Consider the following 18,729-nt stretch of genomic DNA (forward strand, 5'->3'; position numbering starts at 1 on the left):
CGTCCTTGATAGAGATGCAGCTGCAGCTTGTTACAGTAACCAGTTGGGGATGAGAAGAGTTTGATTTGGTGACTCAAAGAAGAAATGTGGAAGTGAACTCAATGCAAAGGGAGAAAACATATTAAGAGGGGCTAAACAGCTACAATTCCCATTTCTGTAGCAGGCAGGGTGCTCCATTACTGTTGTGAGAAGGCTCCATGCTCTGAGCTCTGGGAGGGAGTGATGAGTGTTCTAAGGACCCGCCATCAACCCTAAGCAGGGGGCGCTGAGTGTGTAAAGACATAAGTCTCAGCCTTCAGCACTGACAGACACAGAAACTTCTTAGCCCTGTTGAAAGTGGGGCTGTGGCACCTTCAGTTCAGTTCAGTTCAGTTCAGTCGCTCAGTTGTGTCCGACTCCTTGTGATCCATGAATCGCAGCACACCAGGCCTCCCTGTCCATCACCAACACCCGGAGTTCACCCAGACTCGTGTCCATCCAGTCAGTGATGCCATCAAGCCATCTCATCCTCTGCCTTCCCCTTCTCCTCCTGCCCCCAATCCCTCCCAGCCTCAGAGTCTTTTCCAAGGAGTCAACTCTTCGCATGAGGTGGCCAAAGTACTGGAGTTTCAGCTTTAGCATCATTCCTTCCAAAGAAATCCCAGGGCTGATCTCCTTCAGAATGGACTGGTTGGATCTCTTTGCAGTCCAAAGGACTCTCAAGAGTCTTCTCCAACACCACAGTTCAAAAGCATCAATTCTTCAGCACAAGGAAACGCAAAGGTAAGGTGGTGGTGGTTGTTCGTTTTCAATCGCTGGGTCGTGTCCAACTCCTTTCAGGAGACCCCATGGACTGTAGCACCCCAGGCTCCTCTGTCCTCCACTATCTGCCATATTTTGTTCAAATTCATGTGCATTGAGTCAGTGATGCTGTATAACCATCTCATCCTCTACTTCCCCCTTCTCCATTTGCCTTCAATCCTTCCCAGTGAAAGGTTGTTGCTGAACCATGAAAGACGCCGGGATTCTTGGCCTCTGGAGGAGAAGACTTCATTCCAGGGCCAGAGACAAGCCTTGATCGCTCAGAGCTTTTGTGTAATAAAGTTTCATTAAAGTATAAAAGAGATAGATAAAGCTTCTGATATAGACATCAGAAGAGGGGACAGAAGGAGTGCCCCCCTGCTAGTCTTTAGCTGGATTTTATATAGCTACTAGCAGTCTGATAATTAAAGAAAGGCAATGTCTCAAAACTCAGAGAATGGCACCAGGCCCTTCACCCACAACATGCATTTTCAGATAACATTGGCGCCAGGTGAGTCATCCTGGGCCATAAAACGGTTGACTTGAATCTTGAAGAAAGGCAGATTTCCATACAAATATATAGTTTCATTGACGTAGATTAGAAGAACAAGGTATGAGTTTAACATACTGGTTTGTCAAGTGGGTTCTGAGCCTTTAGGCAGAACCGCCTTGAAGACAGAGTCAAGGGTAAATGCATAGAACATTAACATAGCTTAAGACAAGCATTTCCGTAAGAAAAATGCATTGGTTAGCCCAAGGTTTGAAAAAAGTGAAGTTCAGGTGGAACCAGGTGTCATTATGGCAACACAAAATTTTAAGAGAAATCTCTTTTTATATTTGTATAGAGAAGGAGAAAAAAAATAGCACTAGTTTGTTTCCTCCTGACGCTTAAGAGAAAGATAAAAAATGTCCAACACTTGCAGCCTATTTCCTCTGTTTGGAGACCCCTGGCCTTCCTGCCTGTTACCCTCTCATTCCCCTGTTTTCTTTTAGGAGAATTATGTTGCTTAGGGAAAGGGGAGTAATTCTCACTCCATAACTGCTTCCGAGCTGATAAGGGGCATTGTCCCTAAATTGGTGAGGCAACATATTGTCCTAACCCTCATATTGAGGGTCTCTGATCCAGGGGTCCCAAGAAGTAGCTGGAGGAAGCTGCAGCAGTTGCAGGAGTTTGAGCAACCATTTGTAAATTAAAAGCCTTCATGCGACTAGAAACAAATCCAGCTACACAGTTACAGGTGCAGGGAGCAAACAGCAAAAACAGAACAATCAGAATTATTGTAATCAAGATAGTTTTCCACCATGGGGAACTAGTTAACGTCTCCCAAAGTGAGGCAATTGAGGCTTCAGGAGCATCCATAGCCTGAATCATCTTGTTCATGTGTTTAGTAGAATGAGTACCATTAGTGCTCATGTCACGTATATATGTACAGCACTGGGTATGAATAATGGCACAAGTTCCTCCTTGTGCAGCTGTCAGAATATCTAAGGCCAATCTGTTTTGTAAAACCACCTTTCTAATTTGTATTTGTTCAGCATTAAGAGCTGAAATAGAGACACAGATGTATACAACAGGCTTTTGGACTCTGTGGGAGAGGGAGTGGGTGGGATGATTTGGGGCAATGTCATGGAAACATGTATACTATCATATAAGAAACGAATTGCCAGTCCAGGTTCGATACAGGATCCTTGGGGCTGGTGTACTGGGATGACCTGGAAGGATGGTACGAGGAGGGGGGTGGGAAGGGGGTTCAGTATGGGGAACACGTGTACGCCCATGGCGGATTCATGTTGATGTGTGGCAGAACCAATACAATATTGTAAAGTAATTAGCCTCCAATTAAAATTAAAAATTTTTAAAGAAAAGAGCTGAAATAGATTTTTGAGAATCTTGTAATGCCTATTGAGTAAAAGTAGTCAAAGCATCTACTCGTAGCATAACATCTGTAGTTCCCAGAGAGGGAACAAACACTGCAGCCAAATAATCACACCAGTGAAATGAAGATCTTGCCTACTGAGTTTAAGGTGTGGTAAATTAGCAGGCTTTTCTGGAAGCTCTGAAAATATGAAGCCGTGAGTAAAAGCTAGACCTTGGGTGCATCTCCCTATCCAGCCAGGAGGAAGCCATGCCCATAGGTAGGAGCCACATATCCAAAGGTCCCGTTTGGAGCAAGCCAGCGTGACTGAGATATCCAGTCCCAATCAGTGCCTGGCCAGGCAAAGGGAGGACCTGAACTGGGGTTGGAAAATTCAGGAATGATTACCTTGCATATTTCCTGAGGCAAAAGTCACAATTGTTTCCAATCATTATAATTAAGTTGTTGGCTAACTTCTGGGGATGGCTCTATTTGTCCCTAGCATATATGGTCAGTAGACAATAGATGTCCTTTTTCAGGAGTTAGCCATATAACCTCATATCATCCCATATTTGATAAATGTCATGTACAAAGCCACTAGATCTAGACCCATTTACCTTATGTGTAGTGAAATAGTCATAAGACCAAGACAATGTAAATCAAAATTAAAAGCCACGTTATGTCCATAGTTAAAGTACAAAGTGTTGCACCAGTCCATCTTAGGGTTGTTAAATGTCATCAGATTAAGAAGAGGCATCACATACGATTGTTGTCGAAGGTATTCGCAGACTTGGAGAAAGTCTTTTCCTTGAAGTGGAGATGTACACCATGGGAAGCCTTCCACTGATGAAGAGGGGAGCACTCTGCACACCTAGCAGTTAGACTCATTGTGGAATGCAGCATAGGAGTGAGCCCAGAACAGGAAGGCATTGTCTTGAGGATCAAATGGCAAACTCAGGATTTTTGGAGTCAGCAGAAGTAGGCTCACACAGAGTATCAGGCCCATCTGAAAAGTACAAAGTCAGAGCATAGAAAGTAAAGACATAAAATGACGTCACTTAGTTCTGGTCAGGGTGCCACCTCTTAAACTTGAGTGTGATGCACCAACGAATCAATTCCTGGCACTTTGACAGCTGTGGGAGAAGAAAGAATAAGCTGGTAAGGGCCTTTCCAGAGGGATTTGAGGGATTGGCCCCTAGATCCCAATGTTTTTATCTGGACCTCAGTTCCTGGCTGAAATAGAGGCTTGCTTGACTCAGAAGCTGGGTCAGGAGTCACCTTCCAGAGTTCCGATAATGCTTGTTGAAAAGCTGAGAGCTGAGTTACATAATTAGTTAATTCTAAGGCTTCAGGGTCTATAACAATGTCTGTGCATAAGAAAGGCCTTCCATAAATACATTCAAAGGGGGACAGCCCCTCCTTTTGGGGGGCAGTCCCAGCCCTCATTAAAGCTATGGGTAGAACTTTAATCCAATTGTCCTGTGTCTCTTGAGTTAATGTGTCTCTTGAGTTAATGTGCACAGATGTCTTTTGATAATGTCCTTAGCTAGTTTTCTACGACAGGGAAAAACCTCAATCCATCCAATAAAAGTATCCACCCAAGCTTGTGAGCAAGAATATCCATTAGCTTGTGGCATATGAGTAAAATCAGTTTCCCAGTCTTCTCCAGGATATTTTCGACTTCGTTGTAATCCAGATTTTGCTAGCTTTTCAATCTTTGGGTTATTTTTCTGAAAAACTTAACATCTTTTGATAATGTCCTTTAAAATTTTCATTACATTTTTTACCTTCAAACAAATGAGAAGCCATCTGGTAAGTACTCTCTTGAGAAACCTATATGCAGGTCAGGAAGCAACAGTTAGAACTGGACATGGAACAACAGACTGGTTCCAAATAGGAAAAGGTGTACGTCAAGGCTACATATTGTCACCCTGCTTATTTAAATTATGCAGAGTACATCATAAGAAACGCTGGGCTGGAAGAAGCACAAGCTGGAATCAAGATTGCCTGGAGAAATATCAATAACCTCAGATATGCATATGACACCACCCTTATGGCAGAAAGTGAAGAAGAATTAAAAAGCCTCTTGAGGAAAGTGAAAGAAGGGAGTGAAAAAGTTGGCTTAAAGCTCAACATTCAGAAAATGAACACCATGGCATCTGGTCCCATCACTTCATGGGAAATAGATGGTGAAACAGTGGAAACAGTGTCAGACTTTATTTTGTTGGGCTCCAACATCACTGCAGATGCTGATTGCAACCGTGAAATAGAGATGGTAACAGGCAGGAAGGCCAGGGATCTCCAAACGGAGGAAATAGGCTGCAAGTGTCAGACGTTTTTTATCTCTCTTAAGCGGCAGAAGGAAACAAACTACTGATATTTTTTTCCTTCTCTAGACAAATTTTAGAGGAGGTTTCTCTTAAAATACTCTGTTGCCATAATGACACCTGGTTTCACCTGAAGTTAACTATTCTCAAACCTTGAGTTAATGCATTTTTCTTATGGAAATCTTTGTCTTAAGCTCTGTTAATGTACTATGCATTTACCCCAAATTCTGTCTTCAAGTGGGTTCCACCTAATGGCTCAGAACCTACTTGATAAACCAGTATGTTATACTCAGACATTGTTCCCCTAATCTATGTAAATGAAACTATTTTTTATGGTAATGTGCCCTTCTACAACATTCAAGTCAATCGTTTTATGGCCAGGGATGAATCCTCTGGTGCCAAGATTATCCCAAAATACATCTTATGGATGAGGGGCCTGGTACCATTCTGAGTTTTAAGACATTCCTTTCTTTCATTAACAGACTGCTAGTGACTATATATAACATCCAGCTGAAGACTAGCAGGAGGGTATTCTTTCTGCCCCCTTCTGATGTCATGTCAGAAGCTTTCTCTATCTCCTTTATACTTTAGTAAAACTTTATTACACAAAAGCTCTGAGTGATCAAGCCTCGTCTCTGGCCCTGGAATGAATTCTTCTCCTCCAGAGGCCAAGAATCCCAGCGTCTTTTCCTTCAGCAACAACCTTTCAAAAGTAAAAGATGCTTACTCCTTCGAGGGAAAGTTATGACCAACTTGGATAACATATTAAAAAGCAGAGACATTACTTTGGCAAAAAAGGTCCGTCTAGTCAAGGCTATGGGTTTCCAGCAGTCATGTATCTATGTGAGAGTTGGACTGTGAAGAAAGCTGAGCGCCAAAGAATTGACGCTTTTGAACTGTGGTGTTGGAGAAGACTCTTGAGAGTCCCTTGGACTGCAAGGAGATCCCACCAGTCCATCCTAAAGGAGATCAGTCCTGGGTGTTCATTGGAAGGACTGATGCTGCAGAGAAACTCCAATACTTTGGCCACCTCATGCAAAGAGTTGACTCATTGGAAAAGACCCTGATGCTGGGAGGGATTGGGGGCAGGAGGAGAAGGGGACGAAAGAGGATGAAATGGCCTGATGGCATCAGAGACTCGATAGACATGAGTTTGGGTGAACTCCGGGAGTTGGGGATGGACAGGGAAGTCTGGCGTGCTGCGATTCATGGGGTCACAAAGAGTTGGACACGACTGAGCGACTGAACCGAACTGAACTGACCTGAAGTACTCTCTACACCTAAACGAAAACTCTGGTGTAAACCCTTAAGAATTTTCCATTGAGTATTTTCAGGAATTATTAATCGTCCATCCTCAGACTGTAGCCATCCTGTATCAGTAATCTTTGCTCCTCTTTTCTCTTATTTTTCTAATTTTTCCTCAGTATATTGTGGGTTTTCCTGCTACACGGGACCTGTCCAGATCAAAGGCATCTGCAGTGAAGGGGTTTCCTAAAGTGCCGCTTTTCTTGCTTGACAGTCAGCCAGCTGATTACCTTCAGCTACTTTACTCCCATTCCTGCTGTGCCCTTTGCAATGCATAACAGCTACTCCTTTAGGACAATATATAGTAGTCAAAAGTCTCTGCACCTCTCTGAAAGGCTTAATAGGTTCTCCTGTTGTCCTTTTACACTGTCTTTCTTTCCATATTGCAGAATGAGCGTGTAAAATCAAATAAGCATACTTAGAATCAGTGTAGATATTTGCTCGCTGCCCTTTGCTTAACTCTAGAGCTCGGGTCGGGACAAGGCGATGGCACCCCACTCCAGTACTCTTGCCTGGAAAATCCCATAGATGGAGGAGCCTTGTAGGCTGCAGTCCATAGGGTTGCGAAGAGTCGGACACCACTGAGCAACTTCACTTTCACTTTTCACTTTTCACTTTCATGCATTGGAGAAGGAAATGGCAACCCACTCCAGTGTTCTTGCCTGGAGAATCCCAGGGACGGGGGAGCCTGGTGGGCTCCCCTCTATGGGTCATACAGAGTCGGACAGGACTGAAGCGACTTAGCAGCAGCAGCAGCAGAGCTCGGTTCAGAGCCACAAGTTCCGCTAACTGAGCACTGGTTCCCTGGGGGAGACATTTTGCTTCTAAAACCTGTTCAGCAGTCAACAGGGCATAACCTGCATTACGCTTCCCATCCTGATCACCAGCATCAGGGTCTTTTCCTGTGAGTCAGCTCTTCCCATCAGGTGGCCAAAGTATTGGAGCTTCAGGTTCAGCATCGGCCCTGCCAGTGAATATTCAGTTGGTTTCCTTTAGGATTGGCTGTTTTGATATCCTTGCTGTCCGAGGGATTCTCAAGTGTCTTCTCCAGCACCACAAACCGCAAGTGTCAATTCTTTGTGACTCAGCCTTCTTAATGATCGAACTCACACATCTGAACATGACTACTGAAAAAGCCATAGTTTTGACTATATGGACGTTTGTCGGCAAAGTGATGTCTCTGCTTTATACTATGCTGTCTAGGTTTGACATGAGCTTCCTTGGTGGCTCTGTGGTAAGGAATTCGCCTGCATGGGTGTACCTATGGCTGATTCTTGTTGATGTTTGACAGAAAACAACAAAATTTTGTAAAGCAATTATCCTTCAATTAAAAAATAAAGTGGGGAAAAAAAAAAAAAAGAATCTCCCTGCAATGCATGGGATGCAAGAGTCATGGGTTTCACCCCTGGGCTGGGAAGGTGCCTTGCCATGCCCCATGGGAGGAGGGCATGGCAATCCACTAAAGTATTCTCGCCTGGAGAATCCCATGGACAGTGGCACCTGGCAGGCTACGGTCCATGGGGTCGTAAAGAGTCAGACACAACGAAGCAATGAGCATGCATGCATACTATCTTTGTTATGGTTGTTCTTCCAAGGATCAAGTGTCTTAATTTCATGGCAGCAATCACCATGCACGGTGATTTTGGAGCCTCCAAAATTAAATCTGTCCGTGCATCCACTTCCCCCCTTCTGTTTTCCGTGAAATGATAGGACTGGATGCCATAATCTTATATTTTTGAATGTTGAGTTTTAAGCCAGCCTTTTCACTCTCCTCTTTCACCCTCATCAAGCGGTTCTTTAGATCCTCTTCAGTTTCTGCCATTAAAGTGGTATGATCTGCCCGTCTGAGCTTCTTGATATTTCTGCCAGCAACCTTGATTCCAGCTTGTGAGTCATCCAGCCCAGCATTTCCCATGATGTGTTCTGCATGTAAGTTGAATAAGCAAGGTGACTCTATACAACCTGTCTTACTCCTTTCCCAATTTTGAAACAGTCTGTTTTTCCATGTTTTATTCTAACTGTTACTTCTTAACCCTCATACAGGTTTCTCAGGAGACAGGTCAGCTAGTCTGGTACTCCCATCTGTAAGAATTTTCCACAGTTTTTTGTGATCCACACAGTCAGAGGCCTTGAGGTAGTCTAGTCAATGAAGCAGAAGTAGATGTGTTTCTGGAATTCCCTTGCTTTCCTGATGATCTAATGAAGGCTGCAATTTGATCTCTTGTTTCTCTGCCTCTTCAAAACCAACTTGTATATCTGGAAGTTCTCGTTCCATATACTGTTCAAGCCTAGCTTGAAGGAGTCTACTAACTGGAGGCTTCAGAAATATGGGACAATCTAAGCTTGAAAAATTGGAGGGTATGAATGAAGCCCAATAAGAGAGACAAGAAGATGATTCTCTACTTTCCATGATGTTAGGAAGCTGGGCAAGGGCTAGGCCATACTTTCAAGTTCTTGTGTAGGACAGTAGGCTTTATCTAGAAAGTCATAAACAGTTCTGGAACTGTAAGAGAGGGAGGGAGAGGGCGGTGAGGGGGAGACAGGCACCCTGAGTGGATGTGAGAGACCCGTTAGAAGGGGGTTGACAATTAAATGGAGGGGGGCTTTGGACTAGAGCAGATGTGGTGGACATGGGGAAAAGTTGATGCATTAGACATTTTCGAAGTAAAATGGATAGAACTCAGCAAGAATGTTGAATTGACGTGAAGAGACGGAATTGTAAACGTGGTTAAGACCAAGTTTCTGTGTCCTGTCATAAGGGTACAAAGGTGTCATGGGGAATCCTGGAAGTTGGCCGGGTCTGGGAAGAATTTCAAATAAGATTTTTATGTTTATGAGCTCAAGTTCTAGATGGATACAATAACCAGTATTTACATACTTAAAAGATCCTTTTCCTTTTTTAAAAAAGTGAGAAGTATTCAGATATAATTTATATACAATAGAAGTCAATGCTTTAAAGCATTACCGTTTGTCGAGTTTTGACATATGCATACCATTGTGTAAATGCTACCACAATAAAAATGTAGAAAATATGCCATTGATTTGAAAATGCTCCCTTGGGCTATTTGCATTCAGACTCCTTCCTCCACTCCTATACCCTGGCGACCACAGATATATTTCTCTGCCTATAGTTGTGCTTTTCCAGAAATCCATTGACAGGAAATCATATAATACATAGCTTTCTGTGTCTGACATCTCTCATTGGCACAGCTGAGATGCATCCTTGCTGTTACATGCATTAGTAGTTCCTTTTAAAATGACTGTGTAGTGTTCTTTTGTACGAGTAAGCTCTTTTGTTTTTCTTTCTTCTATATACCAGTTGTTGAATAGTTGGGCTGTTTCGAGTTTTGGCTATTAGGAGTACATGAGTAGAATATTTGAGTAAAGGTCCTCGTGTGAACATGTTTTCCTTTCTCTTGGGTAAAATTAAAACTCCTAGTAAGTACGAAAAATCCTGCTATAATAGAATAAAAAGAATGTGCTACTGGAGAAGAGTGCAGAAATAGCTACAGAAGGAACGAATAGGCTAAGCCAAAGTGGAAACAACACCCAGCTGTGGATGTGTCTGGTGGTGAAAGTGGAGTCCGATGCTAAAGGAACAATACTGTATAGGAACCAGAAGTATATTCAGAGAAACTAGTTACCAGTTCAGAGATTTAAATGTGCAGTGCACCAAGCAAGAAGTGTAAACAGAGGCATCTATTTACGTACTTATTCCATGGAAGTGAGTAAAGCCATTGGGAGTATGACGGAAGAAGGAAAACCCAGAAGCAGAGAAGGAAATTGTTCATCAGAGCACGTATAAAAATAGGTATTAAAAAACGTAATATCTATTTCTGTCATGACTATCTTTCTGAGACACATTCTCCACTAAGGGTAACCTGGGACTACCTATCACCACAGTTTGTGGATGCATGAGAAAGACTGCACTGGAAGGAAAAAAATATAGCCTTCAAGCCCCTTTCTCATCTTCCAGAGACCCTGCGGTTCTAGGACTCTACCTCAATGGCGGGAAAACTGCAACCTGCACTGCACAGGCTCAACTCAGTGAGCATGCGCAGTGTGTGCGTGTGCATCCGTTGCTGCGCATGCGCCTTGGTGCGCATACGCCTTCCGGAGCGTTCTTTGAGGAGCGTTGGGCCTGAGACGGGTCTGTTTATTCAGTCCTGGTTCTTTCTCACTATTTGAGACTCACCAGGTGGGTTCACAGGTCTGTCCTGTCTGGCGTTTAAGTGTGTGTGCGTGTGAGGGGGAGCCAGCAAGTTTCGCGTGGGTCGGGCAGTGCGATCTAGGGCCTTTGAGGAGGAAGACCCTCAAGGTAGTCATCTTTCTCCTCACAAGTGTCGCGACGCCATAGTTTTTGCCTTGATGGCGGGAGAGGAAGGGCAGTGGGCAGAGGAGGGCAGGGGGTAGGATGATGGTTGGGGGAGACTTGGGGGTGCTATTTGAGATATTTAGTTCATTGGGGCCCTGGAACTGACGACAGAGCACAGAATCTGGGGCCGGCAGTGGGACCTGGGCAGGGGTTGGGGTGGGCGATTAAGGAAAGGTCTAGAAACCAGACCGCAGTGGGGTTGTGACTGTATTGCGGGTTTTGTGGTAAGGTGCCAAGAGAGAAGTGGACCGGTTGCTCTGTATGCAGCCTCACCTCAGCCCCAGACACTGAGAAAATCGCCATAGTCAGGCTGTAAAGACTGAGCCTTTCTTCCTGTTCCAACTGAATTCCAAGGGAGTTGGGGAAAATAGGTCTGGTGAATAGGAGTGTGACATGAGCAATAGTCCTGAGCTTTTGAATTCCTAGCAGTATTTCACTAAAGATCTTCATGATGGAGAAGTCTGTTGTGAAATCAAACGTCCTCACAAAAATTCAGCCTTCTTATGTACCTTAAGGTGATTTCTCTGCCAGCTTCGCAAAGACACAAATGGCTTTGCAAGCGACTGTATTTGGTGTAATTGAAATGCATGTACACTCATACTTAACCACAGAGTTTTCGTTTGAAAGTATTTTCACATTAAAAAAACACAAGTCAACATAAGGTCATAAAACTGATCAAATATAGCTGTATTCTTAAATACATTTTCTAAATCACAATATTCTGCTTTCAGGGAGAAATATGAGTGGGCAAGTGGCATCAGCATTTGGACCTACAAAGCAAGATTGCTCCCAGGTGGATGAACCTGTGGTTATGAGTAACCTTACCATTTGATGTTTTCTGTTAGCACAAGTTTATTTTTGAGAAAATGATGTTAAGTTGTACAGATGCGGTGATAAAGGTCTTCCATGCTGATAAAGGGTGACACTTTGTCTTAGGAAGGAACCTTGATCCAGATATATTATAGTGCAGTGTTGCCTGGATGATTATACTGTTAAATTCCCTGGAAATGTGCCCAGTGACTCCCTCCTCCTGCTTATTAACAACAGGCTGCATACTTCCATCCCAACATAGACTTAAATAACTTCCAAAGTCTTCCTGGGTAACTCTTATGGGAGCTAACTCTTCTCTGTGGGAAGAGTAACTTTATTAAAAGTAAGTACATAGAATTGTGTTGGGAAAATGTTGTTAGTTTTAATTATGATCAGATATATCTATGAATTATGTATATTTATGCTATTAGATGTATTAACAACAAAAGTTTTTCTTTGCATGCACTCTCTACTAGGACCAGCAACCCAGTGTTGAGCAACCTCAACAAGAGAAACCACCAGCTGAGATTCAGGATATCACACCTAGACAGGAGGAAGTACATGGAGAGGATCCAGTGAATCGTGATGAAGAAGAGGAGAAGGATCCCTTTGAAGGTAAAGTGTATCTGTGCGTCATGCCTTAAGACATAACCAGTAAGAAGAGGAAAGGAAACATTAGAAAAGGACTTCAGACAGTTCCTAAAAAACTGAGGAGAGTATAGTTTGCAGGTCAGTGTGATCGCTCAAATTTTCCCTTGTTTTCAAGACAAAGAGAAGGGGGCAACTAAGTTGTCTGAGGACAACCCTGGAAAAGGAAAATGGTAATAACATTCGGAAAATTCTGCTTTCCTTTTTCTCCAGCAAAACATTCCTGGAATAATGCTCCTGAGGTTCTTATTCATCACATTTTTAGCATACTAACCTAAGGCTTTTAATTCATAACACCGAGGGAATGAATATCATTCCCGTGTTTATATTGTATGCTTTACAGCAGAATTGATGCATTTTTTTTAAAGATTCTGGCCTGGAAGCTGCTCTCCAGCAATTGGCTCTGGCAAAGACTGGGGGTGAAGGTGGAGATGGTCCCGATGTCAGGGAGCAGTTTGCATCAAATACAGAGCCTGTTGAAATGCCAGAAGCAGGTATGTCATCCATTCAGAAAGTAACTTATGTGGTTTCTGTTTTTCAGAATATTATATCTTTACTAATATAGAGGGAACATTACTAATTTTAATAATAGAGTTCACATATTCTTTGAAATGTAGTTCAGACCCCAGATGCCTGAATGCCTGACTTACAGACTTTCAAATAAAGAAACAGACAGGATCAAAGCCATATCGAATTGAAAATAGGAAACCGTTTTCTTCTCTTGAGTATAAGTACTTTAAGCAACAGCTAATAATTTTCAGGTTCTTTTATAATTTCTGCTTGTAGCAAATATGGAATGCATTTGTAATAAATATCAGTTTATATGAAATATGCCTAGGCATCCAAGTAGGTTCTAGTACCAGCTTAGCATAATGTGTGTGATTCTGTGAAATCCCTTAACTTCTAAACTCAACTTTACTCATTTAAGTTGTGAATTCAGAACAGATACACGACGATGCTGATTTTTCAATGCTAATTTCTGCATTCTCTGATTCTCTTTGATGGAATGCATACAAGAATACTCTGTTTTGTATGATGTATTTATCATAAAATGTCATCTTGAGTCAAATTATAACAGGGGAATTGAGATTTCATTTTCTGACGGGGGACACATGTACACCTGTGGCTGATTCATGTCAATGTATGGCAAAAACCACCAGACTATTGTAATTAGTCTCCAATTAAAATCAATTAATTAATTTTTTATAAAAGAAAATGAGCCAACATTTTTCTTGATGTTTGTTAAATTCTCTCAAATTCTGAATTCTCTAGCTCTTTAAAAAATAGTTGCATTTTAAATCCTTTCCCCAGGGAAGCATGAAATGACTGAATAATAAAATGGCCAAAGATAGTCTAGTTTCCTGTTTCTGTGGCTGATCAAGTTGAGAGAGTGCATTTAGTCAGTGATATTCAAGGCAGGTGTGAGTAAGATACGTATGCTAAGCACACTACCTGCCCCCACGTTTGGTCTTTTTTTGGGGGGGGAGGTTGCCTATTTTAATTGGAGGATGATTACTTTACAATACTGTGAAGGTTTTGCCATATACCCCACTCTCACTCTTAAAGAACTAATAAAAATCTGAGCCTCGTGATATAATCATCTCTAACCGTATCCAGTATGTTATTTTTCCTCGTTGATACATGAGTTTAAAAAGTTTTGAAGGCCAAAAATTGTAACTCTAGTTCTTCCCGCGTAATCAACTTAGTATCTTTCACTTACCTGTTTTCCAACTTGCTGGCAACGAATTGCATGGTGCTGATTTTAAAGGAGGAACTTCATAGTTAGGGAAGAATTTACTGTGTATTAGCCTTCTAAATATTTTCACTTTACATTTTATTCCCTTCCCTTTGAACAATTAGATGAAAATACAACTTTCAGATGACATTCAAGTAACTACAGAACATGATTAAAATGTTCTCATATACAAATCTTAGCCCTAAATATGTGTGGTATTTAAAAGAAAAATACATAAATTACAAGGTACATAAATATAAAATCCTACATTCAACATAAAAGGTAAGAAAAAGAGCAACAGAATAAACCTAAGGGAAAAAGAAAAAGATATTTATTAAAAGACAGGTATGAAGTGTTAGGAAGAGGAAAATAAACTCAACTAATAAATAAAGACAATGTGCTAGCTTACATAATTTTTAATATATATATATATATACACACACATTTTTTAATATTCTTTTCCATTGTGATTTATCACAAGAGATTGGACATTAGTTCCCTCTGCTATATAGTAGGACCTTGTTGTTTATCCATTCTGAATGTAATGGTTTGTATCTGCCAACCCCAAACTGCCAATCCATTCCTCTCAGTTTACATCATTGTGAAGCAAATGGACAAAGCCCAAGTACACATAATTAGAAATATGAACAAGACACTAACAGTTAGTATATTACAGAATTAAAGCAGTATAATCTGGAACTCAAATATTTTCAGAATATTGATGAAATGGCTAGTAGGGTAGAAAAACAAATATTATTTAACATACCTCACAGTAACTAAATAACTAAACATCACAAATACCGTGGATGAAGTTTTGAAATTGGTCAGAGTTTTCTCTCAAAAGCCATTATCATTTAGAAACAAAAAAATCTGCTTTTCCAGATTTTCTTTCTCTCTTCCTACTTGCTTTTCTCTCTCACTCATACTCCCTCTTGCTCTCCCTTTTCTTCTCTCCTTTTTTCTTTCTTTCCTTTTTTTTTTTTTTTTGGGTGTGGCTGCGAGAAACACACCTATTTCTGCTTCACATTTTGATGTCACCATGTCGCCAGTGATAGTAAGGACTTAAAATTAGTGTCAGCATATAATGTATTATACCAACTGGAATGCTTTCCAGGGTGAAAAGAAACATTTAGAATTACATGAGGGCCACAGGTAAAAAAGGGGCAAATGTTTAACCGACTTAAAACCACCATATCAGGGATAAAGTAGAACAAATGAAAATGTCTACAGTTTTCGACAGTAGAGAAGAAAGAAATGTAATACTGGCCTTCTTATTTACTTCACTTAAGCAGTAACAGAGATAACAACTGTTTAGCTATCCTATATTCGGAATATTATTTCAAACCAACGCATTTAAATGATACTTTTTTGGGATTTTTTGTTTCAGTTTTTGTGTATTTTGTTCTCCTTAGGGTACTGTTTGTTGTTAGATATTTTACTGAATGTGTGCACAGTTTTGCCTTCTACTGAAAACTACCTTCTGATAGGTTCCGTTGATTTCATTTGTTCTGAACTCAGTGTCCTTCTTTTCTTGTATAACTAGGAAGAGTAGTGTGTTTTTAAAAATACTGGTAACCTGCCTGAAAAGTCTATAAAATCTCTAGAGAGGATTAAATGAAGGTAAGCCGAAGGTCGCCCTTAGTGTTCCTGTTTTAGTCCATTTTATAAAACTACAACTGCAGTGAACTTTGTATACCTCTCCTGTCATCCAAATACAGTTCTGCTAAGTAACTTTTTTAATGTTTATATTATAGGTGAAGGGCAGCCATTTGCTTGAAAGAAGATAAACTGAAACCATCTATGCTGCTCTTATGTTCTGTATTTGACTATTAAATTTCGGTCAATAAAGTTTCATTTTCTACTTGCACATTTTTTGTTAAATTTATCCATGGGTATTTAATATTATTGAAAATTCATGGTTTTTGATTTTTAGTGTCTAGTTGAGGATGTATGTAGTGATAGAATGTCATATATAGATTTTCTGTCCAACAATTCCTCTAAATATGCATATTAATTCCACAAATTTAGATCTAGATTATTTTTGCTTTTCAAAATATACTATTATATTTGAATATCAACAGTTTCTACTGGCTTAAACCTTAAACCTGTCCTCATTTTGCAGCATTGAACAAACCTGGCCAGAATAGTCTTGACTAAAGCAGGGGATAAACGGCATTTTTCCCAATAGGAAATGAAAAATCTTCTCCATTTCAACCTCTTTACGTTGCTTTTTTGTAGATATAGTTTATCAGAGTAAGTTCCATTCTATTCCTAGTTTGCTGTCTTGAATATAGATTAATTTTCATCAAACACTTATACTGCATCAATTGTGATGATGATAGAATTGTTTTCCCTCCATTTTTCTATTAATGTGGTGAATTGCATTGGCAACCTTATACATGTAAACCACCCTTGCACTTCTAGGGTTAAAAAAATTGGGTCATAACATATTCTTTAGGTGTAATCTACATGTTAATGCATATACATACATATATATACCCACATATAAAAAATTCATAAAAGCCTTTGGTCTTCTCTTGAATAAATGGGTTTACAAAATATGCCACCCAAATCTCATACGGTGTCCCTGATGAAATCATTGACAGGGAAACATTTTTAAAAACTTAATGTATTTGTATTGTCCTATAGAGAAATGGAATGCCAAAGCCATTGTTTAAGGTTGTAGGGAGACAGGAAAAGAACTGCTGTCAAATTGCATGGCAAATGGCACAGCATATCTTTCACACATTTCTGACTTCCCTTCCAAGTTTTTTTGGGTTCAGGGAGAGAACAGCCACAAACATCTTTTCTTCTCCATGACGTCCTCCATTGGCTTGATAGTCACCAGATCTCAGAAGCCCTCCAGTTGGCTGTGTGTGTGTGTGTGTGTGTGTGTGTGAATCAGTGAGTCATGTCCGACTCTTTGCGACCCCACGAACTGTAGCCCGCCAGGCTTCTCTGTCCAAGGAATTCTCCAGGCAAGAATACTGGAGAAGATTGCCATTCCCTTCTCCAGAGGATCTTCCCAGCCCAGGGATCAAACCCTGGTCTCCTGCAGATTCGTTACCATTTGAGCTACAGGGAAGTCCTCCAGCTGTCTGATTCCTCCCTTGTATCCTTGTTATTAAAATAATAACAAAACGCTTACATCTCTGAGCCCCCATCTGCATCCTCATGCACCAAAAAAATATATTTCTGCAACAAAGGACCTATTCAGACTTCACTCTGCTTAGCGAATAACAGGGGATTATAAATAGCAGCTGTTGTGCCCTTACAGAGGTATGAAAATCCAGGTCCAAAAGGACTGAAAATGGGAGGTTCAAACCTACCATGAGACTTAAATAAGAGTATCTCAACTTACCAAAAAGTATGTGAAAAAGCCCCTAGTCATGGAGCTGTCTGACAAGATTAGATCCTAGCTAGAAGAAAAGGGAAAGGAATGAGGGGAACTTCGTGAGACAAAATGACTTGAGTCTTATCTGCTCTGTCTCCTTATTGGCTATGACATGACATAACTGGGCTTCCCTGGTGGCTCAGACGGTAAAGAATCCACCTGCAGTGCTGGAGACCGGGGTTCGATCCCTGTGTTGGGAAGATCCCCTGGAGGAGGCCACGGCAACCTACTCCAGTATTCTTGCCTGAAGAATCCCCATGGATAGAAGTGCCTGATGGACTACAGTCCCTGGGGTCACAAAGAGTCAGACACGACTGAGCGACTAAGCACAGCACGTGACATAACTCAGAGTATCAGTACTGGCTCTGACACATACTGAGTGAAGGTGAGAAAGGTATTTACATCCTGTGGATCTGTTTCCCCATTTCTAAAGTGGGAATTACAAGTTTACAGTAAATATTTGTTATGAAGAATAAACAAGATAACATGTGAAGTAGGCATTATGTTGCAAATGGATTTGGCTTATTCTACTCCAATTTTTCATTTAAACATTTACAATTACAGTTCTCTCACAAGTGATACAGAGTTCGAATTTCAAGTAGGCTATAATGTTAACTTTTAAAATGAACTGGACTTGAGAAACATATTTTGTCTAAATAAATATATTGATTCAATAGCAGATTCAATAGCTGGTATCAGACATGGCATCCATTCGAAGGTTGGTTTGTTAATGAGGACTGACAAGGCTACCCTAAGTCATAATATGTACTGAAAACCGTGCTCCTTGCTGTGTGTGATGACAAAGAAAATAAGCCAAGATTCTAGTCACGCAACATCACACAACTCAACACCAGACTCTGTCACATAGTCAGGCAGCCAGTCCCTAAGTCACAGCACAGGAGCCACAGGGCCTCAGGGCACCACTGCAGTTGTTAGTTTGGCTTGTCACCTTCTACGGACTTGGCCAGTAAGGAGACAATGAACCCGAATGGATTCAGATTCTACCTTACAGACAGTGCAGAAGCAATATGACCCTGGTGTCAGTTGCCTTGTCCCTAGTCCCATGGTTTGCCACTGAATTGGAAGGCCTCAGTAAAGGCACTACAAGTGGTAGGTCTCTGCCAGGAAGGAGCCCGCAGTTGCGCCCTGTGGCACTGAGCAGCTCTGCAGTCCAGAGCTGTAGTCTCAGCTGGGGCTAGGGAGACCATCCTATGTTCAACTGAAACCAGAGGTGGATGAGTAACAACTTTGTGTCACCTCCAGCTGGATGAGGAGGCAGGTGAGAAATGGCCTCATAGCAGCTCTTCATCAGGCTGCTTATCTCCCCTTGCTGCAAGAGCAATCAGGAGGTTCTCTGCCAAGATTCAAGCCAGCCTGCAGTTTAGCCTTGCCTACGTAGCCTAAGTGGGGACATGCAAGGGCACCAGGGCACCAAGACAGAGTCACACTCCTACAGTGTCTGGAACAAGACACAAGACTAGGTATGGTGCTACAAATAT

At 41.4% G+C, this 18,729-nt stretch overlaps 1 protein-coding gene across 1 annotated transcript in view; it reads left to right on the top strand.

Annotated features, from left to right (window-relative positions):
• Window positions 1-10,343: 10,343 nt before the first annotated feature.
• LOC139181441 (P antigen family member 1-like) overlaps window positions 10,344-18,729 on the top strand; it is a 181,053-nt gene continuing 172,667 nt past the window's right edge. The window contains exons 1-4 of the mRNA XM_070784899.1: window positions 10,344-10,466; window positions 11,375-11,436; window positions 11,930-12,068; window positions 12,470-12,595. Of these exons, the coding sequence (XP_070641000.1) occupies window positions 11,383-11,436; window positions 11,930-12,068; window positions 12,470-12,595 (319 nt within the window). The 5' untranslated portion in view covers window positions 10,344-10,466; window positions 11,375-11,382. The remainder of the gene's footprint in view (window positions 10,467-11,374; window positions 11,437-11,929; window positions 12,069-12,469; window positions 12,596-18,729) is intronic.

This window comes from Bos indicus, chromosome X (genome assembly GCF_029378745.1).
Source record: "Bos indicus isolate NIAB-ARS_2022 breed Sahiwal x Tharparkar chromosome X, NIAB-ARS_B.indTharparkar_mat_pri_1.0, whole genome shotgun sequence".
Taxonomy (NCBI): domain Eukaryota; kingdom Metazoa; phylum Chordata; class Mammalia; order Artiodactyla; family Bovidae; genus Bos; species Bos indicus.